Genomic DNA, 27332 nt, shown 5'->3' on the forward strand with positions numbered 1-27332 from the left:
GAGTGAGTGAGTGAGTGAGTGAGTGGGAGAGAGAGAGTGAGTGAGCGAGTGAGTGAGTGAGTGGACTGACACCTGTGGTGTTAGTAAGCGAGAATGAGTATCAGCGTGAATTACGGGATGTAATACCTCCTCCTTCAGGCCATGCTTCCTCTGCTCCAGGCAGATCTCCTTGGCCCTCATCAGCTGAAGCGTTTCCTTGGAGACAGAATACTGGAGCTGCTCCAAGCGGCCGGCAGCGGCGGCCCAGGCCGACTTACCAAACTTCTTCTGGTCGGCGCGCATCCGCTCGTACATGGCTGGAACCACAAGGGGGACACCTCAGTCACACGCAGTTAGGCCTTTACAGACCTTCACTGCCACTTGAACACTTTACACTTACACTTTAGACTCTACTACACCTCATACCACTGTTTTAGTTTCTTTGCTTAAAATTACTTCATTTAAATTTGTATTATTATTATTATCCATTATTTGGATCTATTGATGCTGCTACTATTGTTCCTTGTTTTTATTTTTACTTATCTTTTATTGTTGCTGCTATATGGCTGTTGAGGAACCAAGCCTCAGAATTTTACTCTTGTGTACTTAACTCTAATAACTCCAATTCTGATTCTGACAGGTAACAATAAAACAAAACAAAACACTAGAGGTACAGGCATGCACATTATTTTCATGCTGTGGAAAAACTTATCCTGACAATGAAAATACTATCACAACCGATACAACCTCTACCTTCAGTAGTCGTTAATTTAATTTGTTTTGTTTCTATTCTCCCTCCATCTCGGGAACTCCATTTGATAGGTGTTGGTTTGCATCTGTAACACCACTGTGGCCAACATGTGTTTGGCCATTAACCAGGCTGTAGACGGTGAGAGCCTCTTCTTGTGCTTCCTCCCATCACACCTCGATAGTTTAGACAGTGAGAACCCTTTTTGGGCTGTTTTTCTTAAATTGCTTTGATGTCTCTGCCGACAATGGGACTATGAGAGCCTGAACATTCACTGCCTCACTGAGAGATACTGTGTATCTTCCAATAATAATACTCCATTCAATCTTATCCTAAACATGTTTAGCCAAAAAAGATGTCCACCGCTGGAGTTCCTGGAGGAAAGCGTTCCTACATCGAGGGCCACCGTCCCAAACGCTTGACCCCCTCTTGTTCTGATCAAATAAAGAGACGGACAGGGAGTTCTTCCTTCCCCAGAGCTACACACTCGGAGTTGGCCCAGGAATGCTCCATGGGTTTTAAAAAGCCATAAAATGAAAAATTGTAATAGCCTATTTCATTGTAAATTAATAGTAATTCCAAGCAATTTGCAACAGAAAATGAAATGTGGAAAAGACTCTCCACTGGGACGGAGGTAGGCCTGCACGATTCGGGGAAAAATATATGAATCACGATTTTTTAGCTTAGAATTGATATCATGATTCTCTGCCCCGATTTTTTTCTCACGAAATGAAGTTTCTGTTGCACACGTTGCGTTTCATATGGTCCTTTATAACTGATTAAAGTGCAATTTAAAAACAGATTGATTCATTTTAGACATTTAGCAGCACATTGTCTTTAATTGCTGGCCTTTTATAACTACTGAACCAACTCCACACACCTGTAAATGAAGGCTTCAAAAAATAAATAAAATAATAATAATAATAATCGAAGTAATTTAAAACTTCAATCAACACAGGGGCAAATAGAGATCGTGATTTTATAACGATTTATCGTGCAGGCCTAGAAGGACGCTGCTTGTATAGTAAGCCTTCGTCAGATTTTTTTTTCATCAGGTACCATATCATGTATCATATCATTGTATACATGTATCAGTGGCGGCTGGTGGTTTTTAAAGTGAGGGAGGAAGGACTGCGCGCTTGGTTGCCATTGGCCTGCTTGCACTGTTGGTGTATGGTGGCATAAGAATGTGAGACTCAAGTTGTTTCAGGGTGTTTTGGTGAACTACAAAATAGCAGGGAGGGAGTTATGTGAATAAAATGTATACAAAGCCACCAGTGGCCACACCGTAATTTGAGAAGGAAAGGATGCAAAGCATATTAGTCAAATCAGGCCTACTATTGATTTGTAAAAGTAAATAAAAAAATCTGGGCCTATCATTGGGCCTATTTTTGCCCTCACTGACTGAAGTTATTTAGCTATGTTAATTTTCAGTTACAATTGTTTTAAGAAAAGACTCAAGAACCAAAGTGATGCCATTTAAAATGCATCATGCTCTGAATCATTCACTAACACCCTTTCCACGATATCAAACAGAGCGGTCAGAGTAACAAACTAGTAAAAGAACAACAAGAACATTATTTCAAAACTATTTACATGGGCTGTAAGTCTAACTATTCAGATTGAGGGACTTCATTTATAGATCAGGTCAATCCTCCTTGCTGTTTGCGTTGCGAAGACAACATCAGTGAAACCATGAACAGCCCACGTTGGAGATTTGCTATTGCAATGTTCTTCATGGAAAGAGGGGTCGAATCCAAAGGAATAGCTTTAAAGAGACTTTATTTGTATAAAGTATTTTCGGTATGGTAAACTGATGCTCTGAAGTAAAGAGAGATTGAAGATGTGTTCTAAGCACGTGCGAGAGTGTTCTCCTAGCTGATCCTAGCCACAAACCCACGTATGTCTAATCGCTGCCGGGAGAGTTCTAATGTTTTCATGGCCAGGTGGGCTTCTTTATGGACTCAGCGAGGACCGGAAGACTTGGAGAGGAACCGGTGTGACGTAATCCTCGGTTTTCCTCGCCTGGTCTGTGAAGCTGCCCTCTGTGGCTAAAGTATCTATTGCAGCCTTCAGTAATGTCCTGCTTTCCCTTGTGGCTATGTGTAGTATTTACGGCTTATATATTTGGTCCTACCCCCTATTGGTTAAGTGAGGGAAATACAGCTTGTGTTCCTAAAATACGTAACACTATTATTCATAAGCAAACAAGGCCAGCAATAAAGTCGATTGCTTGTAATGCTACCAGTAAGCCATGCGTACCTAGCAAACCATGTAGCACTCACAACACTGACGTTGCCATTACTTCTGGTGACTTTGATTTTGGGAAGTAGTCTACCTCTTTCTTTGGTCGCTAACTTAGCACTGTAACTGAATGAATGGAATGATTTTTGTAATAAGACGTTAACAATGTCCTCCGTTTCCAATGTTTCCATTGTTCATTTAGGATCTCGCTATCGCAGGTTTCACCTGCTCTGCGTCTCGACTGAGCACCGCGGCAATGCAGACCGGGTTTGTTATCGATAGCGTTGCCAGATTGGGCAGATTTCCCGCCCAAAGATAATTGTCCCAGCCTAACATGGTTAGAAGTAGCCCAATTGGGTGGGAAATCGGACCAATCTGGCAACGCCGCTCAACGTCCAGGGATCCTGCTTATTGGTTCATAGCGCAGACGGATAGATTTTTGCGCGAATCAGACCCCTTAAGGTCCCACCCACTCAGAGGAGGATTTTCCTCCTCTCTCCCATTGAAACCCATGTTATCCACCGGCCGCCAGTACTTTCGGGGAAATGAATGGGAGTGAACGGCGGCGGAGGGAGGACGTTCCTCCCTGAAGTAATTGTCAATAGGCGATAGGGGGTGCCAATGTCCCTTTACCCAGGGAAACGAACATTATATATTCAAAGGCAATAAAGTAGTTATATTTAAGGGCATTAATTCATTACAATAGTCTGGGCAATCTACATTTTTTATTCTCAACAATGTTAGGGAGGATATTCCTCCCTCTCCTCAATGGAGAAGCCTCCACTGACATGTATTATCCCTGACTGTCCCTAAGTAAATATTCCACACTTGGCTTCTTTAGGTTGCCACGTCTTGTGCGTGTGCGGGCAGTCCTATGGTTGATACCCCCGCGTGATGCGGAGAGGCACAGACATGTATTTAATGTACACCGATTGCAATTGTTTTTCTTATTATTATTTCTGCTTTTTACATATTTGATAAACATGTGCCTTACTTCTTAGGCGTATGTTGACAAAAATTAAAAATGGGTATTTTTATAAAATACCTGCTACAGCTACATTCGCATGTCATCACGAATAATCAAGTGTATTCATTTATTTATCATCATTTGAATGAGGGTGGCCACCCCTAGTTGCCGTGGTTTAAGGACTCCAATGGCTTGATGCGAGGGCTTAAATAGGTCAGTTTGGCATGTCCCGCTCTGTAGATTATGGTTAGACAGGAGAATACTGTAGTGAGGATCTCAATGCTTTGGTTCCAGTGTGTAAACTAGAGGCCAGGGGGCTTTTTCTGAAGAAAGTACACGAGATTTCTCCCTGGGCCGTTAGCATGTTAGCATGGCAAGAGCATGGTGAACGAGCTAACATGCCAACAGGAACAGCCCTTAATCCTGAATCAACCATCACAGCAGAATACGTCTTCTCCAAAGGATCATAAGACGCCAGATGATGACATCAAGATAAAACAGAGTTCCCCAAGCACACACAACCATCCCCGCCCATCCCATATCCCATATGGTGAGCACGCCAACTCTGTTTTGAGTGGTCGAACGCCTTGCATGTGCGTCTCCTAATGCAACGAGGTGATTCACGCACTTATTGAGTGGCGTTCTCGGTGGGCATGAATACTCCCCCTGGCTCGCACTTAGATTTCTCTAGCTTAGTGGACGTAATACATGTATACATACGTCATATAGCAGTCTAAGGTAAAGGGAAAAGTCCAAAAAAGCATGATATTACCCCTTTAAGGTCAAATCAAGCACATGTATTCCTCTTTCCCGCACCAGCGAATACACAGCGCTGCTCACCTTTCTGTGCGCGGGCGGTGGTCTGGAAGAAGCGGGCGGTGAGGCTCTGGATGGAGAGGACCGCGGCGTGGGCCTTCCTCTGCCACTCCTCATCCTCCCGGGTCAGTGCCTCCACGCGGCGTGGCCCCAGGCGCTCCGTCTCCAGGGTGATCTGCAGGGCACACACACACACACACACCCGTTAGACTCAGTTTCCATTCAGTGCCCATGGAGGTCTATACTCAGACTCACACACACGCACACGCACACATACATAAACAAACTTTATATACGTATATATTACATATTTTGAGGACGTATTATGGTACATATTTGATTTACAGATTGCTTCACAAAGTAAACAAAGACAAATTACATGATACCGAAAGACGAATACAGGGGTAAAACTAAATCTGAATTACACTAAATGGCTTTGAAGTTAGTGTTCACATTTTGAGACATTAATTACCTTTGCCCCTGTTGAGTAGGGTTTTATTCTCTACTTCATTTGTAAAATGTAAACAGATTCCCAATTATGCTTAATTTTATGCTCATATCTTACATTTATTCCTTTAGAAGAGGCTTTCCTCCAAAGAAAGAAGAAAGCATAAAAGCCTACAGTCTGAATGGAAGCAGACAAAGTGCCTCTTTCCTTGCCAAAAGGCCTTCCTGAAGTCAAGCATCGATAGCCCAGTGTGTATGCAGTGAACCTCCACCAAAGGTGGAGGTTGGAGTCCGTCGGTACCTCAAGATAAGATTAGGACTCTTGGGGTCACGATTCGAATCAAAGCCAATTCTTGATTCATAACTTGTCATATAGACTCAGAATCTCCTCGGGTAAACTGTGGGCTGAGGAATGTAGTGTGGCATTGTGGCATTAAAGCATAGTAAAGCGTGTACAAGAGGATGTTGTTTTATTACTTGAAAAAGTCAAGTAGTGCTGGCCATAATGTAAACACGGCAATCAAAGACAAAGGGGGAAGGAAACATCTCAATTATAATAAAAGTTGTGAATCGATTCAGAATCATATAAGCTGAGAATGTCGATTCCTACAGGAATCCCTTTCCCTTTTGTCCTGACCACAGGGTGTGCTTCTCTCCTCATGCTCTGGGAGGGAGCCTGTGAGAGCAGAACACTGCTGCCACGTGGAAGGGCTGTTCTGGTGCATTCAAGAGAGAGAGAAGGGGGCAGCTGGAACAAAATGTACTCCGGGGGCAGCCCCCGTTCATCCTGCTATGAGGCGGCAGCCTGTGAACACAAGCCTCCCGGATACATGTCCCACATCTAAGATAACACTGGATGAAAATCGCACTCCAAACCTCGGCTTACTGGTTGATTTACGTGTGTGTGTGTGTGTGTGTGTGTGTGTGTGTGTGTGTGTGTGTGTGTGTGTGTGTGTGTGTGTGTGTGTGTGTGTGTGTGTGTGTGTCTAAGAGGAAAATGGGAGGAGGAGAGGGAGTAACAGGAAGGAGGAAAGGGAGAGGGTGGGGGAGGAGAGCAGGAATGAAAGCAAACGGCCAGAGCAAGGCCACGAGGAAGTGGTAACACCTAGGGGTGAAGGACTGAGGTAACACGAGGAGCACCACACTGCCAGAACTGAACAGGAGGAAATTAAAAGCCCTTTTTTTTCTGGTCTTCTTCCAGGGAGTAGACATGGAACGGAACCAGGGAGAAAGTCCTTTAATTCTGGAGACAGACATCTAGTGCTGTATAGTGTGGTGTGACGCCCTCTTATGACCGACGGCCACATGAATAGCAGAGTGGCCTCCAAAAGTTCAATGCATCAAAATAGGCAATGGCTTCAGGTGTGAGTGTGTGAGAGTGTGTGAATGCCTGAGTGCGTGAGAGTGTGTGTGCCCGCGTGCTTGAGTGAGAGGCCGTTGGTTGGGCTGAACTCGTAAGATAAATAGTAAGATAAAAAATGGTCCCAATATGTTTGGGTCTATGTTTTTCATTTAAACCTGCACTAGATACGTTTTCCCATTAGCAACCTATAGTGACTGGAGTACGGGCGTCATGTGGCCCAGGAGGTAGAGCGGGTTGACTGGTAACCGGAAGGTTGCTCGTTCGATCCCCGGCTCCTCCTCGTTCCATCCCCGGCTCGGTCACACCGCCGTCGGTATGCAAACTATAATTCCCTCATAATGGCGATAGTTTTGCAATCATTTATGGTAACAGATTACACAAATAAAATGTGTTAAATTGACTCCCAGAGGCAAAAATACTAAGTCAGACTAGTGTGCAGAAGGTCTCTTCTGGGGTATACTTCCTCTCCCCAGCTCTATAATTAGGAACAAAGAGCAGGCTGGCTGTCCGTCGACACCTCAGCTCTACAGCTGCTGGGGACAAACCACAGAGAGACCCAAATGGAGAGGAGTCCCAAACAGACAGGCTCACTCAAAGGGAGGGATGACACCCATCCCCTGGGCCAGGAAACGAGGTGCTTCAGGACGTCGACCCCTGGCCCTGTCACTAGCCTGTGTGTGTCTTCAGTTGAGGGTGAGAGACTTTAAGACGTTTTCCCACTAGAATTCGCCAGGCACATCCCAAGATTGGCTGTAAAGGACTGGAACTCCGCGAGCAGGAGGCAGGACATTAAAAGTTTTGTTTACATATCGGTTTTGACATTTTAGGGGATTTTCACCCTTTTATCCAATCGTTCATTCATACATTCACACGCCGATGGCGGAGAGAACCACGCAGGGCGACAGCCAAATCGTCAGGAGTAGTCAGGGTGAGGCTTCTTACTCAGGGACACCTCGATACTCAGCCAGGAGGAGCCAGGGATCTAACTAGCAACCTTCCGGTTACCAGTCAACCCGCTCTACCTCCTGAGCTACTGCCAAACCCTCAGATCCAAGATGGAGAAACGACAGTCATCGGTCATAATGACAGTCACATGATAGAAACCTCATACACACTATGCTTTGGTATATGACCTGCATCATCTGGCGGGAAGACAGCGACGGCAGGCGTCAGAACACAGCATCCAAATAGGAACTCTGCATTCTGTCTCTATAGATAATGAAATTACGTCATCTAGATCAACCTGTGCCCACGGCGACCAGACCAGCGCCTCACAGATGTCCCCGGAGCTCCATCTATTATGCATGGCGCTTTACGGCCCTCCGGTAACCGGAGAACCAGTCCTCTCGCGCACACAGGACTGCCCCGTCATCGGTTCTTCACCATTCACTACCTGGTAGTGAATGAATCCTCCTCTATGGATTTATTCAAGCCCTGAACACCTTTCAGTCGCTCATCAGCCAATTACCTGGTCATGTCCATTGTTCAAGATCAGATAATCCGATCGTTATTTCTAGTTATTCTTTTTGATGTTGTTCAAAAATCGAACTCTGATAATATTGAATAATATTCACAGACTCAATGACGCACAAACTCTTAGCACATGTCGAATAGCCCTGTCACACCTCCTGCTTCCAGAACGCGGAGGAACGCGTAGAAGGGATATAGAACTTCCGGTCGTTTCTATCTACAACAACAACAGCAGCCTCCGTCCGCAGTTGACAAATGCGATTAATTAAAAAGGAAATGTTTTATCGGACATGTATTACACTTAGTGCTATCCGACATACTCCAGCTACCTAGCAACACAGTCAGTACGTTTACATTAAACGCTTATTCCGATTACAGCCATAGTTCGACTACGCTCCTCAATTGGAAAACTGCAATACTCAGAGTATGCATGGCAGGAAGAAAATCGATTCATTGGCCGAAGCATGTCACCCCGGTACGATAGATGGCGCTGTACCCATTTTAACTAGTGGTAAAAGAGCCACCAGTTTACCTCTTTACCTCACCAGCAACAACAATCTCAGGCGGCATTCGAGAAAGATGGCGTATGAAGAGCAAGATGAAGCTACGTCGTTCTACATTTTTTATGTGATGTACATGATAATTACACAAAATAGATTCACAATGGCGCTCTTGCTTTTGGTGATTTCGGAGGTCAGACACCGCCGCTGAATGCTACAGGAGGGTAGCATTTGACAAGAACATGATTATCGTCTTCTTCTACTTCCGGCTCACAGCCGAAAGTAGAAAAATCTCCAGCGGTATCCATCAGCCTCGCCATTGTAAACAAGCTAAACGGAAGAGCCGTATCCCTACTCAGCTACATTCTTCCGGTCATCAATTTTTGCGTGACATAGGCCTAAAGCCTATTCAACAAGAGGCCGTTCATATGTTATGCTGGTCACGTGGTTATTCAAGCATGGCTACCAACACCTGGTTGACGGCAAGTGATTTGACATACTATGAGTTTCTAACCACATCAAACACTCACATTATTGCATACACGCAAAGTGTATGCAAATACCTCAGTATATGATTCTATACCACAGGACTTTATAGTCAAGATCCACTTTTCTACCATGACTCTGTATCCACTCTGCCATCATTTTGGGAGAAGCCAACTGCCAACTGTGTCTGCATCAGGACGTCATTTGCATACAGCTTTGTTTGCAGAACCTTTCCCCCTGCAGTAGCAGGACAGCTGCCGGTTGGAAAAAGAGGATGAGACTCCATGCAGGCAGAATACTACAAGGAAATTATCTGCCATCTGCAATTGGGTGTAAGAACAACATATTTTCTTTGTGGAAACTTCAAACTTTGAATGCATGTCCAATTGAGCAAACACACTTACCGACAACGACATGATATTTCCTAAACTCCACAACAATAATCCAGTGTCTGTGAAAAGCTTTGATGTGATAAGAGTTTCACAATAATTACTTTTGAACATCGAAGTGTACCTTCTAAACGTTGGGTCTAGGGTTCCGTTAGGTGAAGGCATAAGGAGGTGCTCATCAAAGATGCAAGATGTTTAGCAGAGCCTGTGGAGTCCATTAGTGCGACAACAGGTCTGGGACAGATGGCACGCTGTGTGGAAGAATGAATGGCCGAGGGCTGCCAGAGTAGGGCCAGATCTGCTTTACATATTTGTACACAAGGTGGCCTAGCCCATATTCAAAGCACAATGAAGCCAATAGTACAATAAAATAGGCCTTCCACAACCATCCAACCAACCAGTATCATCGTAGCAGCTGGGGTCTTTCATGTTTGACATTTTAAAATGTGAGGGCTTGTTTACCGTGGTTTCATACGTATCCAACCTATGACCTTTATTTACAACATCATTAAATATTCATCATTTGAACAGTTTTGGGCAGTTGAATGAGGAGGATCATATTCTTCACTAATTCTAGTGTTGCCAAAACCCCATGAAGTCCCACCTGTTTAGGAAGAGGCTCGCTGTGAAACGCCCACACCCAACCCTGCCGGACCCCACAGCTCCTCACTACCAGGAAGTAGTCTGTCCCGCCCGAGCCAGACTACTGCGCCCTGAACTTCACTTGATTTTCCCATTACATTTACATTTAGCTGACACTTTTATCAAAACAACTTACAATGGGTAATGCATACATTCACACGCCGATGCTGGAGTCAACCATGCAGGGAGAAAGCTAGCTAGCTCGGGCCTAAAAAATAAATTTGTTCAGTTCCGGTTTCCGACCGACCCTGTCAATTTATGTGCGACCCAAATTATTTTATGAGCTTAAAAAAAAAAAAAAAAGTTTTGATGCAAACCATAATTATGTTTTTGTACAGCACCTCTTCATTCTGTACAAGGATGAGCGCATTTTCTCGTTTTTTAATGAAAACAAACCTACCTATCATTCGCTGCCGCTGGAAATTAAAAAAAAAAAAATAATAATAAATTCCCTACCTACCCATGACCTCAACTGACAACCAACAGGAACCAAACTTTTTTTTTTTTTTTAGGCCCCGTCAGGAGCAGTCAGGTTGAGGGACACAACGACACTAGCATCCAACTAGCATCCTTCCGGTTACCAGCCAACCCGCTCTACCTCCTGAGCTAAGCCTAACCCGCCGATCACATCATATTAATCAGGTGCTGAGGAACCTCCCTGCGTCCTCCGGAGACCTTGTTGACACGTAGGCTGACAAGGCGGACATGTGACGGACTAGTAGAACGATTTGATTCAGTTATGAGCAGGACATTCAGACAACAGACAAGTTTAACTCCCACTGCCCTAGCATAAGCAAGAGGCTCAACATACTTGATGTCTGCAAATAAAGAGGGGGCCAAACAAATGTCCGTGCCAACAGACCAGACTGTGGTTTGATGCCGGCCCTTCACAAACACTGTATGGAAACCAGTGTTTCCCCATAACTGCACAGTCCCGCCAGGCCAAAACAAAATCAGATAAATAAAGCAATAAAAATAGAGCAGCGTTATCTTGACACAATGCTACTTTAAAAACTATTTACATCCACCGCAATACGAATAAGTGGCATATTCCTCTAATAATCCCGCCGGTGAATAGACAGATTGAGTTTAAATTATCCTTTGGTTCAGATCAGCATGAAGCTATTCTCTGAAATGACCCTCAAGGACTACATTGGTGTCATCTGGGCATTTTGCTGTCCTCTGGATTTCTTTGTACAACATTAAGTCTAAATAATAACGCTCAAATGGGATAACCAGATGTCCTTCATTAAATGCTAGCTTCATAATGCTTCTGATGAATACATCTAAACCTCTTTCAGAGGAGTTAAACAAAGGTCATAGCTGTATCACAAAGAAGGCCTCTCATGCCTGGCGGACATCTTGGCTGACCTGTTCAGCAAGATGCAGATCAGCTCCTAAACCATCCTCCTGGTAATGTTAGAACTGATAAAGGGTCAACAGGGTATTTAAATAGCAGCAGGTGGTGTTATGCATCTTAGATAAATATCTACAATGAGTAACCCTAACCCTGGAGTCTGCTGGAGAGAAACACAAACATTCAGAAGTAAACCCTGATGACTGCTGACAAAACCCTTCTGGTCAATCCATGACCGACGTAGAAATAAATAATGACTCAACAAATATAGATAAAGTATCTCTGTTTGTTTTTTAACACAGGCGTAAACAAAGCCAAAGGATAGTGGTCGACATGGAGGGCAGGGCTTCAGGCAGACCTTACAGTAGAGTCTGGAGGAGAACCTGCAGTAGAGCCTGCAGTAGAGTCTGCAGCAGAGCCTGCAGTAGAGCTAACAGTAAAGTCTGCAGTAGAGCCTGAAGTAGAGCTAACAGTAGAGCCTGCAGTAGGGCCTGCAGTAGAGCTAACAGTAGAGTCTGAAGTAAGGCCTGCAGTAGAGCTAACAGTAGAGCCTGAAGCAGAGTCTGCAGTAGAGCTGGTAGTAGAACCGGCATTAGAGACTGTAGTAGAGCCTGCAGCAGAGCCTGCCGCAGAGGCTCAAGAGTTGTTGAGCAGTTGTTGTTGTAATAATACTTCTGCTGGTTGTTAAGCCGCTCAGAGTGGGTGAGGGTAGGGGGTAGCGGGGGGCAAAGCCTCTCTAGCTGATCCTCTGCTCGGCCTGCTTCAGGCCACCGAGAGCAGCCCCAAAGAGCCTTGTGAGCCCGTCCAGATCCTCAAGTGTGCGTTTCGTGGTCAATAGCAGTCTGACCTTGAGAGGCCTGCAAATTGATTTAAAGAACACCAGCCAGTCAGATGAGATACCCAAGTGACACTCTCGCCCACGCCTATTTGGTAGATCCTAAAGCCTTCTGTGAATGACTTCTGTTTTGATTGCCTCCCTTTCCGCCATGAGCTGAAGCTCCCTCCCCCTAGCGGTGGTGATGATCATTTTAGTAAATGTTTGAGAGAGGCTTTCATCGGGATGGAGGCCAGACTGATCTGCAGAGAACCAGAACGTGAACTGGCAGGATCAGGATGAACTCACAAGGCCGCTCAGAGCAGCCCTGCCACCACAGCGACCACAGCGCTCCCTCCCTCCAGCCCGCCTGGAGAGAGGACCAATGGTTCGCCCATGAGTTAGCGTTGTGTGTACGCTGCGCAGGCCAAACCCCGCATACCATACTTGGCCTTGAGAGCCGACAGCCTACATGAATAGTGAGCTAAATGCAACCTAAACCACAGTCAGGAGAGGAAGTGATCCAAGAATGGGCTCAGTAAGCTCACGATAAAGCAAGGTCTACAATCGGTGGAGATCAATCCCTGAAGCAGATGGGGTGTGTGCGTGCGTGCGTCCAAAAACTCGTCTCATTAAATGTATAGATCCATGGACCAAATATTTTAAATACAACTGCAACATAAAGCAGCATTTTTTGTTGTGATTTGTACTTAATTAATGACTCAATCGATACATTGATGAGCTAAATATGATTAGACGTTCTGTGGACGGTCTAACGGGAGGCCTCACGGTGGCGTGCGGAGTGCGGTACCTTGATCTGCTGCCGGCGCAACATGGCCAGCTCCCTCATGTCCCGGAAGGGCTGCAGCAGGTACTGGTAGAGCTGGGTGGTGTCCTCTAGCAGCTCCCCGTACGCCCGGTCCTCCTCAGGGTACACCTGCAGCAGCTCCACCATGCTGTCCATGGCCCGGTGCCGCTCCAGCAGCTAGCAGGACACAACATCAACAACGGTTCACTGGAGAACGGGCTGCAGATGCTGTGGTTGTTGTTGAGGCACGGCACAGATACAATAGTACATTTTCCTGAAACATTGGGAGGGCCCAGATAGTACGTCTTGCTTTGGTTCCAATTTCAAAACATCAAACAGACCATCTCATGTACTTCAAGACCAAAGATCACAATTAGGTGAACATTTCTGCCCAAGTTCATCTGCGCTCAAATCAACGCTTGTTGCTTATGAGCAATAATGTCATTTTGTAACCAACTATTTTGGTGAAATATTGATAAATATTTAGGAAAACTTCAAATTTGCATTGCAAGAGTGTTCTGGTAGGCCATGATGGAACTGCATCATAAGATCTATGTTGTACATACAAGATTAACGGTTGTTATTGCTGAATAATGCAGAATATTACACGTCTATGGGTGTGGGTGTGTAGCCATTCTTGTGTTTACTTATTCATGATAGCAAAGGGTGCTAAACAAAGATTCCTTTCAAAGTTTAGTGAATACATGCAAGCCCAGCTATCGAATGTATAAAATGCAAGTCAATGGAGTTTTCTGTAGTCAAGTGACATCATAAAAGGCACACTTTTGATCATGAACAATGGGGACCCAACTGCACCAGACTACTGCCTAATGTCCAGCCATCGATACAGGTCCTGCATTGTTACAGGGTAATGAAACCAGCCATTGTTCACACAAGACAAAAGTGATGCTTGGACTCAGTGACGGTAGGCCGAGCTCACACGGGACCAAACGTGTCCTTCAGTCGAGCCTCATGACCCTGAAACCCGATCCTTGGTCCATAAGCGCTGGAAACGTCCTCCTCAGCTATAAATATGAAGAAAGAGTCTTTCTATCGACCCTGGGCTAGCTCTTCGTAGCGCTGAGCTGTGGGGAGCGGGGTGCACACTGGGTAATTCACTCCTAAAACACTACTCTTACTGTTTACCTTGGTCCCGGGTCTCCATGGTAACCACAGGCCAACCTTGCTCTCAGTTCTCGGTCCGTGCAGCTGCTCATTGGCTGACTGGCCAACCCCCCAGCTCCCTTGCCCTCAGCTAAATATTCAGACACACGCCTGGGCATGTGCTATGCAAAACGACACAAAAATAAACTTGGAATAAAATTTAACTTGACTTAATGGGATATCCTATTCAAACGAGGTGCTACTCTCTGGCAGTCAGAGAGGATTCCTGCCTTGCTGAACGAGTAGAGGGTGACATGCATTAGAAAAGTACCATGCACCATAGAAAGATACATTGATGTACAGAGTCTTATCTTAAGCCTGTGTGGTCTACGTGTACGTCCACATTATTAGTGGTTTGTTCATCTCGATAGACTCCATAGACTCACTACTTTCCACCAGCGGATGACCTCCTAACCTTGCTATATAATCAAGTGTAAAAATAGTCAGTATTTCATTGGGCTGGCAAGGAAACCGCTAGTATGAAGCATGGAGAAGGGATTCCCAAACTGAGCCCTAACACTTTGTTTAACAAACACTCAGGGGAAGTTTGGCAAATGATCATGTAAATGACAAAGGCGTACATTCTATGTGTGAACGTTCTATTGTGTTGTGTCCACTAATCTACTAAAAGTATAAAGATTGCCTCTTAGATGTCTGGGCAGCTGAATCACAACAACAACAAAGGATTACTGAGCTGCTTTCATAAAAGGGTACAACTCTATCAACTTTTTGGCCAAACAACAAAATTACATTGTTCCTTTGCCAAGCTCTAGAGAATTTAAATGAACAAACATGGACATCTTGTGGAAAACATGGAAACATATCTCAAGCGAAATTATTAAACATATGGATGGAGAGCCAATCACACAAGGGGTAATCCATCATCCCAGCCCAAAGGTGCTGGAATCAAACACTGATGTCCTATCTGCACTGCAAGAAAAGTGTCTGCTGAAGGACTACATAGTAACCGTCTTTCCCTAGACTTCTCCAAGCCTGATTGGACTGACATGCTGCCCTGTGTTGTGTCAAGTGGGTTGGCAGTAAATGAGTACCCTCCCACCGCATCCCCACCACAGACCTCTCATTAGACCATGTGGAGTCTGGTTAAAAAGAGGTTGACACAGACAACAGACCAAATGTCTGTCTCCACCTTCTCCACATGTATGAAAACAACTTGTAGGAGACGTTGGACTGGACTGACTGGTAGGCTGGAGTGAGTCTGTCCATCGTAGAGCTGGGTAGACAGACACTACCCATTCTGATGTCACCAGGGGAAGATAGTGAAGAGGATACTTCTCTGTTCAATTATGTGTTTATGATGAAGATTCTGGTGAATTTTGCTACGAACATTGTGATTATTTATGTGCACGGTTTATGAGACTCGTGGCATTTTTATTTGGGGATATTTGTGACCGGTTGTAGCCTAGATCAAAACAATAGACCACGTCCATTGGTAAACACCACCCCTTTCGGTTTTCTTAACTATGAACAAAGCTACTAAATATAATCATTGGTCCTCTGGCCCTCATGATTACTACATTTGGGTGTCATTTCCCAAACAGGGGTAATGTCACACTGGTAGGAAAAAACAAAACACAGATCTTACTGGCCGGACGTTTGGGCTGCTCAGTGAGCACCACAGACTTCCTTCTGGCAACCAGAAAGCCGTTCTCACACAGCGATGACATCATCCCAGCTCCGACATCAGTGGATACAGCAGGAATGGGTTTTAAGGTGTTTGCACACCGCCCCAGCAAACACCACCACCAAACTGTAGAACACCGGCCCGCGTTGGCCCACATCAACTTAACATGTTTGCCAACCAAAAGCATAATCCTACGACGACCACGGGTACGGCTTATTGGCCAGATGTTGGCGTTAGCCGGGGCAGCGTGAAAGCCCCCTGAGCATTAACATTGTGCCCTCCGCAGAGCACAAAGGCCCCATTAGCCCGAGTTACCGGTATAGCCTGGACCTCGCCACAGTGGGCATTGTAGTCTTTGTCTGGCCTAATGAGAAGACCCTGTGTGTAATTATTCCCTGATGGTGTGAGTCACGTTATACATCCAAGAGGATTAGCATGAATTCCTGTAATTTTGGATCCTGGAGTAGCTGATCTGCTGTCGGTGGACTCCATTCGTTTCATCATTCGAAGGAATAATGAGATCACGCCAACATCACCCGTCTAGGGAATAAACAGCTGATCACCTTTTGTTCATGCATTTCATTGTGGAGAGGGTTTAAACTTTAAACTGATAAAAGTGATAAAAAATATGATAATAGTTTAGCTATAAAAGGAGTTACGAGTATGAATGGTAGGAGAGTATGTGAGACTATTGTAAGCAGTTACTAAGGTGCATAACTAATTAATGTGTTGCCATGGTGACGACAGAGACAACACTAGAGTCTGAGAGTCTGGCCGGGGCAGCGACCTTGTGTACAGGGCCTAGGCTCAGACCGACCACACTTTTTACCCTGTTATGGACAACAACAAGACCCAGTCCCAACGCTTGAGACTCCAGAAGCAGTATGGGGCCGTTGCTCTCGATACAATGAGTACTTCAGTTTTACATGATACGCACTGGAACCAAGGTCTGTTCACTTTGGCTTAGAACAAATCAGAGGTATAACAAATGCCCCAAACTATGACTTTGCAACACACATACCTTCGATAGGAGAGCAATACGGCCCTACTTTGTTTTAATGCAAACGGGATAAGCGGATCTTTAAATATTACAAAGCTTACTTATATCTTGATGTAAAATGTGCCCTTGACCGAACATAGCCTTTTAGTGGTCAACTCTGAAGGGACAAAAACCCAATGGACATGGCATGTTTGCTATTGTAAAAAAAAAAGAAAAAAATCCCAAGTAGATATTTGTCTGTGCTTTCCATCTATGTTTAAACACAACGTGGTTGTCATTGTAACTCTGACAGCAGAAAAGTTACTTCAGCAACTCTCTGGACATTTTTGTTCCACTGGTGTAATCCCGCCTCCAATTGTTCTGAACCTCCACTGAGTCGGTCCTCAGCCAGCTCACATATCATATTACAGGCCTGTGAACCTCCAGCAACAGATGGCAGCTCTTGGCTTAGGGAAACAAAGACAAAGGTTTGGGAAAGAGGAGACCACGAGAACGGATTGTCTGACATGACATGACATGACATGGACTCTGGCCCTACCAGTAAGTCGACGGGCAGCATGCCCCCTACACGATGTGCTCAACGTCTGAAAACATTGATAAGTTCAGACCCTGTTCAACTGCAGAGCTCCGGGCCAGTGGCCACGTGAACCTTTAAAGAACATTGCCATTGTCATGGTCAAAAATTCACAATATGACGTTGATAACCTGCTGGGCTGATGATATATCTTACAAAATAATCAGTTGTATACCTCTTGGAGACGCGTTTTGGCCCTCTCCAGCGCGTCTTCGTAGCCCTTCTGTCTCAGCTCGCTCAGGTTCTCATAGTATTCCTCCGTGTCGTCACTTTCGGAGAACAGCACTTGCGAGAGAATGAGCCATCCGCAGGTGTCCAGGGCATGGCCCAGGTATACCTGCACCTGGTAGCACAGCGCGTCCGTCTCTCGCTGCGACACCTCGGGTGACCCGAAGATCACCGTCCACATGCCGGCCTGCTCCTCGGGGAAGGCGGGCAGACAGGGCTCCAAGTCTGAGTTCACCGCACAGAGCTGGAGGTGTGCTACCCGCATGTCCTGGAAGGAGTACAGGCCGGCCCAGCTGTACTCCTCACGGCCCCCGCTGTCCTTCCCCTCCGTGTCGCAGTGATCTGGGGAGGCAAGTCCTCCGGGGGGGAAGTCCTCTGGTTCCAGGACCTCGATGTCCATCACTTTTGGGGACAAGACGTCCCACGACCCGAGGGCTTTACGCGCAGTCTCCGGGGGCCTCGGAGGACCGGGAGGAAACGATTTCCTCCCTCCATCTTTGCTCTTGGTGCTGGAGTTCGGTCCGACTCTAACTTCTGACCCATCGTTCCTGTTCGAGGGACTGGCGTTCGATGCCATGGGCAGAGGGGATGTGGAGTAGTAGTCGAAGGTAGGGTCCCTGTCGGTGGTCCGTCTCTGGACGGTCCTGTCGTGGCAGGTGATGGCGAACTTCCCCTCCACCTCGTTCCACGCCACGATGAAGACCAACTTATGGCGCTCGGTCTCCTCGAAGAGGTTCGGCCGGACGGACACCCATCCCGACTCTAGAGACTCCTCCATCGTGAACGACATCTCATTCGGTGTCTGAAAAACACGTCGATGCGTTAAATCAGCCCGAAGGAAAAACAATCCCTTCGACGTCGACCGGTTTTAAAGAGGCTCTGGTCAGCTTAATGCGAGCTACACACAAATCAGCCCCAGCAAGTTGGAAACGAGCGATTCACTCGGCTGAAGTGGCTCCAAAACAAAGGCCACCCTACTCTGTTGACACGTTCACATCGAAGTCGAAAATGTCCCCAAAAAAAGCGATCCTGACGTCTGTCTTGGCCACTGCTCGTTCCCGTCACACGCACATGGCGTTTAAAAGGCCAGACACCTCTCCAGAGCTTCAGAGAAGGGGAAAAAAGTCGACGTGGTCGAATATCTGGGGCTTATGTCGCTCAGCATGCCACCTGCTCCGCTCACCTGCCGCGTCTAACGCTAAAGTCTGCGCTTCTCTTTGTGTGTCAGACGGGCTGCGGACGGGCTATGCGTCACGTGGGCGCTTCTGTTTACAAGCAGCAAAGAGGCGTTCCTGAGGGGCGGTCCCTCCCATCAGGGGCGGGGTTAGCATTCGCTTCCAGAGTATACATTGTAACATTGTAAAAATATTTAAACAGCAACAAAACAATATACAGCCTAACCCTATTGGTTGATTATTGCTATTTGTATATTCCATCCTATTGGTTGTTGTTTTTCTATATAATCACACATTCTCGCCTTGTTTATTCCCACGTAAACATCGGCACGTGGGGGCAAAGCTCTGACGTAGGGACGCAGTAACGTCTTGACGTAATTTTCCACACAGAGCTTGTTGTTTTCAGCGTTGGACTGCAGCACGTGTTTCCTACTGTACTGTTTGGAACTGTGTTGTTTTTTTTGTATGATGTATTCCCAAATTTACATATCCAATCATTTTAGCCTTGTTATCATTATCTTACGTTCGACAAATAACAGTCAATAGCATCAACTGGTTAGTTGTGGTTACACACAAAAACAATAGATTTATTGTCGAAATATTGTCTTACATCATGAGAGAGCATGGCTGACGTGAATTTAAAAATGTGAAACGTGTTTAAATCCCAACACCGCCCCCTGCCGACAGTTAATGATTATTAATAGCTGTGTATGCCTAATTATACTGTAATAATGATATGTATTGTTACAGGAGCATACACATTGAATGAACAGTATTTTAGTTACATGTGTACCAGAAAAGGATAGCCTAGGGGCTATACTTTGTCTAAAGAAATGAACAATTTGATTAGATTGAATGTAAAGCTTATCTCAGCAAAACAACTAGTCCTAGTTTATATCCCTAATAAATACAAAAGAACATGCTGTTGAGGATTGTATTATTTGTTAGACAGTTAGATATTGTTTCACCTCGTGCTGTTCCCTGTCCTCATGCCCCTCCCTGTCGGAACCCTTTCTCTGTCCCCCACTTTTACATCACCATCCCTGCCAGAGACCTGCCTCTCAAACCTCCGGTACACTGAGATGATCAAACTATTTTTGTCTGTGTCTTCATCCTGTTGTCCTCCGACTCCCTGCCAGACGTTTGGCAGGGAGTGGTTGGTAATAACATCAAAGGGCCCTTGTGTTGTCTATCAGTCTAACAACACATCCCTGTCTCTGACCCCCACTTTTAGCTGATTTAATTAATTTCCTGTTGACCAACAGGTCGGGGGCCCATCTTGCCCAGGTATCACACCGAGCCAAAACAGTTAGCCTAGAGAGGGTGTTTTGTGAGTAGAATATGCAGAGAAGTTGTGTAACCACGGATGGACACTGGTGGTTGTTTTGGGTATTATGTGTGAGCCTCAGCCCAGGAATAAAGTATTGAACCAAGTATTGACTCTGCAGTCTTTTGAAGAATAGGAAACTTCTTCAATGCTTACAATATTTTTGAAAATCTTTATTGATTAGGCCATCGTTCACAGATGCATGCTGAACTGTTGCTCCGAACACAGGTAGTGGTCGTATGTCATGAAAAACATTTCTTGGTGAAGCAGTATAAAGCCCATGTAAACCTTAGCACAAAGCACGCTCAAAAAGGCAGATCTAAAGAGACACCACAGAGGCGCTGTCTCCCCCCACTCCCTGAGACAGACTGCTCACTGATTGGTCACCGTCTTCCCAAACAGGACCTTCAGCTCGTCCTGAGTGGTGGACTCCTTCTTCTGCATGAGCTGGGCGTCGCCCTTGGTGACGCCCCATCCGGCGGGAGTGGACATGGAGGCGCAGTGGGGGCGGCCGGACGCCGGCGGGAGCTTCTCCCAGTAGTCTCGCCGAGCCCTGACGGGGAGGAAGTGAACAAGTATACACAATAAGGATGGGCGTTTGAAGGGTTGGCGGCCATTGGTAGCCGTGTGTGTAGGACCACAAGAACCAAGTTCAACTCTGACCTGCTGCCCTAAATTTACATTTAGATTTAGCTGACACTTTTATCCAAAGCAACTAACAACCATTCATGCACCCATTCACACAGCAACAACGGCGGAGTCAACCACGCAGGGGGACAGCCAGTTTGTCATTCTCGTCGACGCAGCTAGGAGGAGCCAGGGATCGTACTAGCAACCTTCTGGTTACCAGCCAACCCACTCTACCTCCTGAGCTAATTCCCCCCCCACCACCCTCCACGCGTCATGCAAAAAAAAAAACTCCTCCGTCTACATTGTGCCATAGATTGCACGTTTTAGCAAAAGCCTTGTCCCTTCTGCGATCCTGGCACCCAATCAACGCGCCCTGTAGGCACCAGCCCAGAACTCTCGGTTAACGTGTCTGTCTGTATTCAGGAGTCCGGTGTTGTGCTCTGTTGTACTATTACATCTGGCGCCCTGTGTCTATGTACTGTGTTTAAATGTGCGCCCCATTTAGAATATGCATTTCCTCATTGAGGTCAATACTTAAGAATCCTTCTAAAAAGTCCCATAAAGAATAGAATGTCTGAGGGGCGTCCAGCAGCAGGCAGACCGGTGTGTACCTGGCTCGGACCCAGGGCTTGGTGTGCATCTCCAGGCCACTGCCCCAGGAGCCGTGCTTTTCTGAGGCAGCCGGTAAGAACCCCCGCTCTGCCGCCAACTCCTCTGCCAGGGCCCGCGTGTGGTAGGGCTGGAAGCCACAGCAGCCTCCAATGTAGCGGATGCCAGAGTCGTAGGCGTCCCGGGCGTACTTCTGCATGTCCCACCGGGTCAGCACCCTGGGCTCCAGGGCTGTGAGGAAGAAGGGGAGCAGCTGTTCATGTTCACGCTCCAGAACTGATCCATGAGCTGGACTACACGCCAGACCAGAATATACAACAATCAGGAATAGGGGTGGGAATCAGGGTACCTTCCGACACAATAAGATATGCGATACAGCGATACTGCATAATCAATATATTGTGAGACAATCCTATAGCGGTACATCAAGATAAACATTACTGTGAAAAGGTTTTCAGGTACTCGTCTTTGGTTATTTAACTTCCGTTCAGGTTTCCTTCATTCACGTGTTGAGCGCCACCTCGAAGAGCAAGGAAATCTGTTCAGAGCACCTTATTTTATCAATTAAAATATCGATATTTTGGCCAATATTTCCTGTCTAACTCTTCAAGAATAAAGCATAAAAATGCAAATAAATGTATATTATATTAATATTTGGCGCCAGTGTATAGATTCTCATATCGCATGAAGAAGGGAGACGATATATCACCATGTCGATATGTGCCACCTGCTCTGTAGGTGGCACGCCTAATCAGGAAGGAGTACCGGGCGAGACCGCTCACCGAAGGGAAACTCAGGGAGGTCGATGAAGCCCTGGCAATTGCAGTCGGGGGTGTGGTAGGCCAGGGGCTGGACCATGTAGTGAGCCTTCAGCCCAGCCTTCCCCACCCCCTCCATCATCATCTTCACCGTCTTCACAGCGGTCACCGGGTCAAAGTGGCAGTTGACCCCCACTATGTCAGCTCCTATAGAAACAGGTTCAGAACAAGTCTTCTTTAAAAGGGTTGATATCCTTTGGATATTGTAAAGAACCTTCTGTTGGATTGAAAACATAATAATGTTAACAAATCGAATATATATTTTTATTATTTAAGGAATACCAAAATTAATTATATATTATTAAAGGAATACCAAATAGTTTCAGCTAGTCCCCTCCACTTTCTATCAAATAAAAAAAATCCCTTCAGCCGCAGAGTATCATTTTCTATTTCTTTTCTCTAATTCCCTTTAGACCTTAAGAGGGACATTTTTGTCTATTTTTACACCATATCGGAAATGTTTGAGATTATTTATTTTTTATGTTTGGCTCTGGTTTTCATTTAAAGCTGGTCTTTTAAAGTAAGACACCCTAAACAAAACCTGGAAACCACACCAGAGTGTGCGGCGAAGGCTTGAGGGAGGGCAGCAGGTAACATCCCAGGATTAAAGTTAGAATGCATTCTTCACCATACCTGCTTGCACCAGTCTGACTGCACAGTCTCCAGGGCTGACCCCATTCAGGTCACCTTCCGGTCCGATACACAGCGTCACGGCCACGGGCTTCCCTGTGGTCTTCAGGACCTGGACGGCCCACTCAGCCTCCTCCACATGCTCAAAGTACTGCCAGAACCACACAATACAAGCTGTCCCGTTGGTTGCACTGGCTACATGTTTAGTTCAAGCTCAAACAAACAAAAGAGTATTTTTAGTGGGAGATTGCGACAGCTAAACCGCAGAAGGACAGATTTAAGAATACTTTTTTACCTACTGCAATTGCACTTTATAATAACTCCCCATTTTAGTAAGGACAGAAGAATATTAATTTAAACTTTAGCTTGAGCTGCTTACATATATCAAACTTATATATACTTATATATGCTTAGATATATATCTCTATTTTTTTATTTGCACCTGTTTATAGCACACCTGTTTACTTGCACACCTGTATATTTGCACACATTTTGTACTGTTATCTCTGAGTAACAGCTACTTCTACTTCTACTTATGCAAATGGCCCATCCATTCCACTTTTTCTAAACTATGCAAGGTATTGTGGGCTCATGGTTTAGGTGGAATATGTATGTATACGTGTGTTGTGTTGGGTTGTGTTGTGTTCAGGGGCGATTCTAGGTAGTGTGGGGGCCCTAGGCAGAGGATTGTTGACGGTGGGGGGGGGGGGGGGGGGGGGGTGGAGAAATTGTTGACGGGGGGGGTGGAGCAATTGTTGACGGGGGGGGGGGGGGGGGGGGGGGGGGGGGGGGGGGGGTGGAGCGATTTTATTTTATTTTTTTTGGCTCTAGGGGGCCCCCCCCGTGGCCCGGGGCCCCCAAACAATTGCGGGGCCCCAGGCAATTGCCTGGTATGCCTATTGGGATGCGGCGCCTCTGGTTGTGTTGTGTTGTGTTGTGTTGTGTGTATGTATGCTGGCTGCTGGAACACCTACATTTCTCTGTTGAGATGACTAAAGTATATCTTATCTTATGTTTATGCTTCTGTCATCATTTTAGATCCATCTAAATGATGAATGCAGCCCTACTTTTGTACTGTACGATTTGTTTGTAAGAGTGTCCTATGAGCCGATTCGGGCTGGCCACCTATGATGGTGCAGGACACTTAAATACAATAAAATCGGAAATAAGGCATACATGATAATTCCAGGAAGTCATGTTACTGCCCAATACTGATACTTGTACTGAGTGTGTTGAACGTGAATCTATGTGTGTGTATATGTGTGTATGTGTGTGTATGTGTGCGTGTGTGTGTGTGTGTGTGTGTGTGTGTGTGTGTGTGTGTGTGTGTGTGTGTGTGTGTGTGTGTGTGTGTGTGTGTGTGTGCGTGTTTGTGTGTGTGCGTGTGCGTGTGTATGTGTGTGTGTGTGTGTGTGTGTGTGTGTGTGTGTGTGTGTATGTATGCGTGCATACATGCACTGCCTCACCTCTGCAATGAGAAAGTCCACCTTCCTCTGGACATAGACCTCGATCTGCTTCATGAAGATGGCCTTTACTTCAGCCTCACTCTTGCAGCTGAGGTAAGATGGAGTCTGCGAGACGCCACCAGCCACCAGGGCGTCGCCCTCGTCTGCCACCTCCCTGGCCAGATCACACGCCGCCTCATTGATCTGCTTTCCCTGGAATTTAACACAAACTTTATTAACATAAAAGGCAAACACTGTCTCCCAGCAGGTTCTTTCTCTTTTTTGTGACAATATACAAATTCAAAATCTTAAAAGATTTTTTTTAAATATATTCAGTTGCAGATCCAAAATACAAGTGAGGTTGGTCTATTCATCGGGCGAGCTTAACTTTGTAAAGATTGGTTGGGACTTACAGTGAAACTCTGCACATTGCCCCTGTTCTCCAGTTTGTCATCACTGGCGTAGAAGGTAAACGTTTGGAGGATGTCTGCTCCTGCTCTGAGGAACTCCCGATGCAGCTGCCGCACTGAAACCACATGACAAGCATGTTCTTAACATATGTATGCATGCATGCAGGAAAGAGCTTTTAGGGAAGAGTGGGGTTCCGATCAGAAACAAAATATGAATGCAGGGTCAACAGCACCACCAGTGGTTCAAACCATGAAACCATCCCATGTAAAAGTCCTAAAAAAATAATATTTAGATATAAAATGTAGATTTTAGAGTTAGGATGTAGATTTTAGATTTGGATTGAACAGATAATTCTAATTGTATAAATGTGAAGCAAAGCTCAAACTTAATCTAGAAGTGAAGCAGGTTTTTCAGCAGCAAAAGTTTACAGTTGATAAACCAGAAGACTAAATGCGGGGGGGCTATTTGCGTGATACTGGTACCTGCTTCAGGGTGTTCTGAGGCCGCCTCCGGGGTCCACGGCCCCGCCTTCACGTAGCCTCTCTTCTCCAGTTCAAACACATAGCCTCCGTCCCCCAGCACCACCTCGCCTGCATCCAGACGCTCCAGAATGTTCTGTTCGCAATTCACATGAGTTTAATTGGCCAGGAATTATCAACTTGCACCAATGCATTGCATGAAAGCTAACAGCTTGACTTTCTTACTTATTTATTTTTTTATCAGATCCTTACAGCCCTGCACTCTGTCCATTTGTTTTATGCAGCAATTATATAGCATATGTTTAGCTATTCCAATTGAATTTGTCTGCATCCTATTCCGTTGTTCTCTGTATTGCCTCAGTAGTAGGCTTTCTTTCCAAAGCCTCCCTAAATGGCTGAATGGAATGCAGCCTAATAATTAATATAATGCTATATAATGCTAAATAAGGAATAGCCCTACATCAGGTGGCAAATACTTTCTTTAGACAAGACAAATTGTTGTTTTACCTTCTTTGCTCCTCCTGGTGCCATACTCCTGTCTGAGGTAAGTGTTCAGGTAAGAGTCCTGTGCTCAGTTTGAGACAAAAGTAGAACACCTTAACAACAGCAGTCTTATAGAGCTGGGGGTGTGGCTTATCCAAAGAACAGGGTCTATCATGTTTTTTTATCCATCTTTTTTTCATGCATGCATGGACACGCTCAACCAGCAAGACCCACTCTACCCCAGGAGATGAAGCTATTGGCAGCCTAGTAACTGCTATACAGGCCTCATCTAGAATTTAATTGACTTATCATTTATTATAATTATATTTACTTATTTAATATTATTGACCACTATTAGGCAGTCTAATAACAATTAAAAACGTTCCTGAGAGTAGCAGGCTGATAGCAGAAATGTACCTCTTTAACCCTTATAAGGTGTTCGGGTCTGTGGGACCCGTTTTCAGTTTTTAGCTTTATAAAAGTGATACAAATAATTATTTTTTTTAACTAAGATTCATTGGCTTTGGCTCATTTTCTGTGAGGAACATGAATCAGAAAACATTTTCAATGACCCCCCCCCTGTATACCCCCCCATCACATTTATATTACACACAGGGTGTTCGGGTTCAGTGGACCCGGAGCTAGTTTAAGTGTGGAAATCATAGTTTCTGTGCACCCTAATTTTCCCTTCTTCCTCTCTCTGTGTGTGTGTGTGTGTGTGTGTGTGTGTGTGTGTGTGTGTGTGTGTGTGTGTGTGTGTGTGTGTGTGTGTGTGTGTGTGTGTGTGTGTGTGTGTGTGTGTGTGTGTGTGTGTGTGTGTGTGAGAGAGAGAGAGAGGGGGGAAAGAGAGAGGGGGAAAGAGTAAAGCAGGTGAATGGGGCCCTTGGTGTGAGCACCCACAGTGTGCACCCACTGTTCCCGCACAAGGTTGCAAAATTGGAGCACCCAACACTATCAAGCTTGGGGACCTGACACTATAAAAAAGCTCTGTCAGCGTGGTTCCATACCACAAGTGATCAAGATGGCAAAGCGATTCTCTGTTCAGACTGCCTTACAGTTGATATTTGAAGAGACAGAGGGTTTTGATGGTGATGCAGAGGAAATAGTTTCGGAAAGTGAGGATAACATTTCAGAGTCTGACAACGAGTTTGAAGAGGAGGATGAGCATCAGCCAGCTCCGAAACGTAAAAGAGCCTCAGGACTAGCCCTTCAGCAGCCAGGACAAGCCTGCGAGCAGCAAGCCCCAGGAACATCCCGTGAGCCTGCAGGACCAGCCCGCAAGCAGCCAGCCCAAGGACCATCCCGTGAGCAGCCAGGACCAGCCCGCGAGCAGCCAACCCCAGGACCAACCCGCGAGCAGCCAGCCCCAGGACCAACCCGCAAGCAGCCAGCCCCAGGAACAACCCGCAAGCAGCCAGCCCCAAGACCAACCCGCAAGCAGCCAGGACCAGGACCACCCCACAAGCAGCCAGCTCCAGGAACAACCCGCAAGCAGCCAGCCCGAGGAACAACCCGCAAGCAGCCAGCCCCAGGAACAACCCGCAAGCAGCCAGCCCCAGGAACAACCCGCAAGCAGCCAGCCCCAGGACCAACCCGCAAGCAGCCAGATGTAGGACCAGCCCGTCAGCCAAAAAGAAACGCTGTGAAGTGTGTGGACCCATGATGGACAGAAAAACACAATATA

General features: G+C 45.9%; 2 protein-coding genes across 3 annotated transcripts in view; both read right to left on the minus strand.

Moving 5' to 3' along the window:
- The window catches only part of jmy (junction mediating and regulatory protein, p53 cofactor), a 27182-nt gene extending 8275 nt beyond the window's left edge, over positions 1 to 18907 (minus strand). For both annotated transcript variants that reach the window (XM_030353489.1, XM_030353488.1), the window contains exons 1-4: positions 17589 to 18907; positions 13034 to 13207; positions 4779 to 4929; positions 127 to 296 (exon numbers count right to left, since the gene is read on the minus strand). In XM_030353489.1, coding sequence (XP_030209349.1) covers positions 127 to 296; positions 4779 to 4929; positions 13034 to 13207; positions 17589 to 18431 — 1338 coding nt within the window. In that variant the 5' untranslated portion in view covers positions 18432 to 18907. The remainder of the gene's footprint in view (positions 1 to 126; positions 297 to 4778; positions 4930 to 13033; positions 13208 to 17588) is intronic.
- A 1394-nt stretch (positions 18908 to 20301) lies between these two features.
- On the minus strand, positions 20302 to 25831 carry LOC115541269 (betaine--homocysteine S-methyltransferase 1). Its single transcript, XM_030352954.1, has 8 exons — positions 25673 to 25831; positions 25169 to 25301; positions 24689 to 24801; positions 24297 to 24488; positions 22834 to 22981; positions 22165 to 22347; positions 21385 to 21613; positions 20302 to 20696 (listed from the first exon to the last, which is right to left on the minus strand). The coding sequence occupies exons 1-8, from the start codon at positions 25694 to 25696 to the stop codon at positions 20516 to 20518; spliced, it is 1203 nt and encodes a 400-aa protein (XP_030208814.1). The 5' UTR covers positions 25697 to 25831; the 3' UTR covers positions 20302 to 20515.
- Positions 25832 to 27332: the final 1501 nt, after the last annotated feature.

This window comes from Gadus morhua, chromosome 4, assembly GCF_902167405.1.
Source record: "Gadus morhua chromosome 4, gadMor3.0, whole genome shotgun sequence".
NCBI lineage: Eukaryota > Metazoa > Chordata > Actinopteri > Gadiformes > Gadidae > Gadus > Gadus morhua.